The sequence below is a fragment of the Ornithorhynchus anatinus genome, unplaced genomic scaffold, assembly GCF_004115215.2.
Source record: "Ornithorhynchus anatinus isolate Pmale09 unplaced genomic scaffold, mOrnAna1.pri.v4 scaffold_232_arrow_ctg1, whole genome shotgun sequence".
NCBI classification, from domain to species: Eukaryota; Metazoa; Chordata; class Mammalia; order Monotremata; family Ornithorhynchidae; genus Ornithorhynchus; species Ornithorhynchus anatinus.
In genome coordinates this window covers 1-6,045 of record NW_024396729.1, presented here as the reverse complement: position 1 = coordinate 6,045, position 6,045 = coordinate 1, and the positions used below count along the sequence as shown (strand labels likewise).

At 47.4% G+C, this 6,045-nt stretch overlaps 1 protein-coding gene across 1 annotated transcript; it reads right to left on the bottom strand.

Moving 5' to 3' along the window:
- Positions 1–1,229: 1,229 nt before the first annotated feature.
- On the bottom strand, positions 1,230–2,742 carry LOC114808805 (homeobox protein NANOG-like). The gene is made up of 3 exons (XM_029056683.2): positions 2,557–2,742; positions 2,019–2,287; positions 1,230–1,647 (listed from the first exon to the last, which is right to left on the bottom strand). The coding sequence occupies exons 2-3, from the start codon at positions 2,220–2,222 to the stop codon at positions 1,462–1,464; spliced, it is 390 nt and encodes a 129-aa protein (XP_028912516.2). The 5' UTR covers positions 2,223–2,287; positions 2,557–2,742; the 3' UTR covers positions 1,230–1,461.
- Positions 2,743–6,045: the final 3,303 nt, after the last annotated feature.

The window sequence follows — 6,045 nt, the reverse complement described above, 5'->3', positions numbered from 1 at the left end:
TTAGCCCAACAGAAGCCAGTAACCCCTGTGGATGTATCTCTAGTATTGGATGGAGATGGTCCAGATTTCTCCACTGGACCCTGGGATCTCTTCTAGGGCCCCTGGCCCTGAAAATTGTGAGGACTTGCCTTTTCCAGGAGAGGGAAGCCACACTGAGAGTCCCCTTCCCACCGGCTCATTTTGCCCAATGATCAAGGAGGAGTCAGGAGTTTCCATGTGGGCTAGGCTAAGAGGTAATGTTCAGGGCAGAATGATAACTCGATTGACTGGAGAACAACTCAGCGAGTTACAAGAGCAATATTCTTAACAGTCCAAGGAGTGTTAGCCTCTGTTGAAGAAGGGAAGTCCCTTATGATTCCATAAACACATCTCCGTTCTGTTTTTAGTACAGCAATGATTGCGTTAACATGTTGGGATTAAGGTCCCCCTCGTGTTATGGTGTTAGAATTCTTATATAGGATGTTCTGGGGATGTCGGAGTTGAGATTTGAGATGATGACTGTAGTGGGATTGTGTATAAGGATGTGGGTGGAGCCGGAATGAGGAAAAGTTGTAAATATGGACAAGAGTGAGAGGCTTGAAGGAAAATCCCTAAAGGTTGTCTCCAAAGAGATAATAGGGGAATCAGTATAGATGAGAGGAATGCCAATGTCTCAGGAATATAAGGATCTATACACTTTTTCTAGGGGAATGGAAATGAACAACTCATTTAACAGGAGGGATTGGCTGCGGTGGCTTGTCTGTGTACAATATGCATAAAATGAGTTATGATGAATGAACTGGCCAGTGTTGTGAAGTGTTGCAAAATGTGTCCTGTGATTAGAAATACATTTTTAAACGTGGGTAATTCAAAGGTTGAGAGTCATATTGCCGGTTTAGACTTTTTAAGCTGTTTCCCTTGTCTTAGTTCATTACAGAGAATTTACAACTGAGGCATAGGTGCTGATAAGAAAACCCTAAGGGGCTGGGTCTATCAGTTTAAAATATCAAAGAGAAAATGTGTTTAAAGGGAAGGCACCTCCCTCAAACAAATGGATAAAAGAGATAATTGGGAAAGGAGAATTTTTCAATTGCTTTTTCAAGGCCAGGGAATCCTGTAGGAGTGGTGATATGGGTATTGGAACTGAGTTTCCACTGACATTTTACTGTGTTTGTTAATTTGTTATAAAAAGGTTATATAAAGGCTATATATATATATATATATATATGTGTGTATAAAATATGTATAAAGTATGTATGATGAGATGAGGTATCGTGTCCGGGTTGAACAACACAGTCTTGTAAGTCTGAGGGCTGAGATCCTGTTCTAAATGCATGTTACCGGACTGGATGAGTAGAGATGACATGGTGATGCTTCCGGAAACGATATTGGTCATCAGCGGCACATGTGTGCGCAGAGCTGTTGGTTCAAGCGGGAATGTGACGGCTTTTTTCAGAGGGAGAAGAACATCCCGAGAAAGTTTCACCTTCCACATCCTGCAAATCCAAGGAGTCCGCATGATAGTATGAGGCTCTGCTGCTTTTGCTTGTACATACACGGACTGTGGCATAATGTGCACTTCTCCCCAGAGATAGGTACGGGCGTCTGATGTCTCGAGGCAATCCACAACTTGTATTTCTTCCTCTGATTCCGGAACCAGTTTCTAACCTATAGGATGGGCAGAAAATAAGTCAGAGAGGTGATAGACAGCCTTCCCACTCACTCTATCCCTGGCACCCAGACAACCCCCAATACACATACAAAAACACACACACATATGAATCCAGACAGTCATGGGGAGGAACCAACTTCTCAGAGAAGCCAGCAAGGGAAAGGAGTCATACCTCGGGGTCAAATATGGATGCTTGCCGAGAAAGATTGTAAGGAGGAAGCCATGAAATAGAAAAATCATCAGAGAGTTCTACCTCAGTACCCAAGATAAATCCCCACTTCCTCAGGTCGGGTTGCCGGGGTTGGGGAAGTGAGTGTGCAGGGACGCTGCTAGATGTGAGGCTGAGAAAAGACTTGACGAAGCATACCTGCAGCGTTGTCAGACCCAATTGAGAAGACAGGGATTGCACTTGTTCTGTCGTCAGGTATGGCGTGACTTCAAACCGTGCCCACAACTCTCTGAGTTGATGTTGGCTGAATCTGTCAGGCTGGCTCTTTTTCTCTTGCGAGATTTTAGTGACCGGAACGATGTGGTTGGTTCCCGGGATCGCCTCGCTGGGGTGGCTGTCCATGTCAGCACTGGGTGATGGAGAAATTGGTATGAGAGCTTCGGGGCAGGACCTGGCAGACAGCAGTGCTGAAAGGCAAAGAGTAAGATCTATCAAACCAATGCAGTCACCGTACCAACCCATCTGTCCTCAGATCAGCAGTCCAGGACTCCAGCCTGTGAGGTGGACCCAGAAAGCGATGTGAAGGGCAATTCAGACCCATTCCGAGTGTCGAACCATGGGTTCTGGGAATAAGTGAGTCTTGGCGGCCCCAACCAGCCGCATTCCTGAATCCCGAAGGTCACGCCCAAAAGTAACCTGCGGTGGTGGCAGCGGATTCCCCCGAAATTGGACTTACCTGATTGGGCCTGCTCAACGGCGTTTGGTGGATCCCCTTCAGAGAGATAATCCAATGCATCAATAGGGAGAGCCCAACTGGATTCATCTTTAGCGATGACCTCTTCAGTGATTTGCTCCACCTCTTCTTGTGCCTCTGCCAGTGACGACGGTATCTGTTGCAGAGCTGAGATGGGAGAAGTCGGTCCAAATGGGCTGGAGCATCCTGTGAGTAGGAGAAACCATCTGTCAATTGGCATGTGCGGGTAAGGCTGTCCCGAATCTGCAAAATCCCAGGACAGCGTTAAAGGAAGGAAACTGAAACCAGACGGGGAGGACGGTCAGAGCAGGAAGTAGCAACAGGTTCTGTAGGGAAAATTAAGTAACTGCATGAGATGGAAAGGGACCACCTCAGACAACCCTAAACCAGGCAATAACGGGCTGACTCATGAATTGCAGGGCTGAAAGACAAAGAATCAGAGCTATCAGTTCATTGCAGCCTCTCTCCCCATTCTCGGAGAAGCATTTAAGGAATTCAGCCCACCAAGTACACGGAGGATAATGTGTAAGGAAAAATCCAGACGGACACGCTGAGTAAAATTCATGATCTCTGGGAGAAGGTAAGGCTTGTTGGTCCCAAACCAGGATAAACCGGGATACTGAAGGCCACGCCCAAAAGTACCTAGTGGCTCCTGAGCTTCACACTCGTTCAGGTGCTCTCCAGCCAGAAGTGCCCTGACCCCGATCCAAGTCTGAGTAGGTGGTAAATTCTCCCGAAATCTTACCTGACATACCTGATTGGACCGGCTCCACCGCGATTGGCAGGTAGGGCCCTCCAGAGAGATGATCCAGTACGTTGGGAGGAAGAGCCTGGCATGATTCAGCTTTACCACCGAGCTCTTGAATAATTTGCTCCAAGTCTTCTTCAGCCACCCCCGGTGATGACGGTCTCTGTTGAGAAGCTATGGCCCGAGAAGCTGATCCAAGTGAGCTGGAACGTCCTGCGAATTGATGAAACCATGAATCGCTTGGCATGTGTGGGTAAGGCTATTCCGAATCTGCAAGGACCAAGGGCAGTGTGAAAGGACGGAAGCAGGAAAACCACTGGAGAAGAATCTCAAGGCAGCAGATATCATTAGGTTACATAGGGAGAAACGGGTAGCTTTGCAAGAGATGGAAAGGGACTTCTGAGAAATACTCGGGCCAGGCTGACTTGTGGATGGCAAGGCTGAAAGGCAAAGTCTCAGACCCATCAGTGCTCTACAGCCAGAGGCACCCTGATCCCAGTCCAAACCTGTGGAGGCGGCATATTCCTTCGGAGTTATTCTTACCTGATGGAGGCTGGCCCCACTCGTTTGTTGTGTCAGGGTTCCCAGAGACATATTGCAATACATCGGAAAGGACGGCCTGTAAAGATTCATCTTTAGCTCTGAGCTCTTGAATGATTCGCTCCACCTCCTCTAGTGCCGCTCTTGTTGACGGTGGTCTCTGTTGCAGATCGGGGACGGGAGAAGCCGGGTCAAGGGAGGTGGAAGACCCTGCGAAATTGAACCAAATGTGAATCAGATGGCATATACCGGCAAAGCTGTTTTGAATCCGCAATCTCAAAGGACACTGTGAAAGAAAGTGAGGGGACAGAGGGGACAGTCAGGGTAGTAGGTAGCAGCAGGCTACATAAAGTAAACAAGGAACTCTGTAAAGGATGGAGAGGGAGTATCTCAGGAACACCCTGAGCCCCTTTTCCTTGCAACATACCTGGGAAATCAAAGACATTGCCCACATGGCCCCCGTGGCAGTATGCATAGAAGAGTTTGATATGGGACACACCCTGGCTCCTCTGAAACTGCCGAAGCACTTACCTGTGCTTGAACTGTCTTCCTCAGCAAGAGACTGTGCAAACCGGTTGACATACTCCAGAAGGTCCTGAGTCTCCCCGAGTGGTTCCGGGTATGGGGAAACTACTGATTCATCCTCGTCTCCACCTAGCCGCCTTCGCTTTGGGTCTCTATGCAAGCCAGCCTCGGTTGTCTTCCTCCTGCTGCCCTCGTCTCGTCTGCCAACTTCTGTGAGAGTGTTGCCAGAATGTGATTGCTGCTGGATATGGAGTTGGAAGGGCCAGGATATATACGGCACTGAAGCCTGAAGCGAATTGGAATCAAGCTTGCTCTTTCAGGGCCCCATGAAACTGCCCTCATACTGAGAAGATATTAGGAGGCTGATGTAGTAGTGGAGGCAAGACAGAAGACATATTCTTGGATTAGCGTGGTGGTAGAGTTTCTGCAGAGGAAAGGGCAGATTTTAACAATAACATGAGGTTTGATTTCCAGGATCTGGTGAGAAAAATGATTTGTGGTCTGAATGAAGCAAGTAAGCTGAGGCCTTTGACAAAGTTACGGGGTTGTGAGGCTGGGAGGATGGTGGAGTGCTCTCCCGTGGGCGCTAAATGTGTGTGGAACCCTGTGCTCAAGCGAACACTATATCCTCTCTCTACTCTCTTCGTTGTTTTGTTTCCCATTTCCATATTTCCCAAAATTTCTGTAGACCCGTGTAGCCGGAGGAAGGTTGCCAACTAGTCATTTGGTAGGAAATTCTACAGAGATGCATTTGGGAGAGACAGAAACAGAGCGATATAGAGAGACTAATCGGAGAGAGACAGAGAGCAATAGATAGAGCGCACACAGGGAAAGAGAGCAAGGGGATAGAGATGGAGAGAGGAAAGAAGGAGGCACAGAGAGAGAGAGAGTGAGAGTTATGTCAAAGAAAGTGCAAAGAGTGATCGATTCTAAACTGCAGGAACAGTCTAAAGGATCTTTCCAGTGCTGGAGACCGAGAGTCACAGAACATCACCTTCGTCCTCGGTAGGAGACACATGGGATTATATAAGAAAAGGGTACTTACAAGAATGGTCGGAGTCTTCATAAAAGCCTGAAGCAAGGAAGATTGTAGGAGATGGTAGGACTATCACCACAACAATGTGGCTAAGGTTTCCTTTGGTAGCAGCATTTCTGTGATAGAACACTAAGAAATAGCTAAATGGCTTGAGCCGGAGAAAGTGGTTACTGCGTACAGAGCCATTTTGGGAGAGAGATGATTTGTGGGTGGGGCTTGCAGAAGAAATGGAAGGCTTGAGCGTGCACGAGTCACGATGGATTGGATGATAGTGGGGTTGGGGGGAGGTGCGTTGTGAAAATGGGGGTTTTGAGAGGAGAGAATGAAGCCCGAAAGGCTGAGAGAGTGCAATCTGGAAGGAATAGGATCTAGTAGGAAAGGCCCAAGCGAATAATTTCGAAGCAAGTCGTATGCATGGAGTAACAAATTTGTTAGTGTCCTTTCGCTTTCTTTCTTTCTTTCTTTCTTTCTTTCTTTCTTTCTTTCTTTCTTTCTTTCTTTCTTTCTTTCTTTCTTTCTTTCTTTCTTTCTTTTCTTTCTTTCTTTCTTTCTTCCTTCCTCCTTCCTTCCTTCCTTCCTTCCTTCCTTCCTTCCTTCCTTCCTTCCTTCCTTCCTTCCTTCC

What these genes read in the sequence shown, in the direction of transcription:
- LOC114808805 (XM_029056683.2), bottom strand. Translation starts at nt 2,222, where the DNA reads ATGGACAGCCACCCCAGCGAGGCGATCCCGGGAACCAACCACATCGTT. An exon ending in TGGGTCTGACAACGCTGCAG is followed by an intron (nt 1,648 to 2,018) that starts GTATGCTTCGTC and finishes CCCATCCTATAG; the next exon opens with GTTAGAAACTGGTTCCGGAA.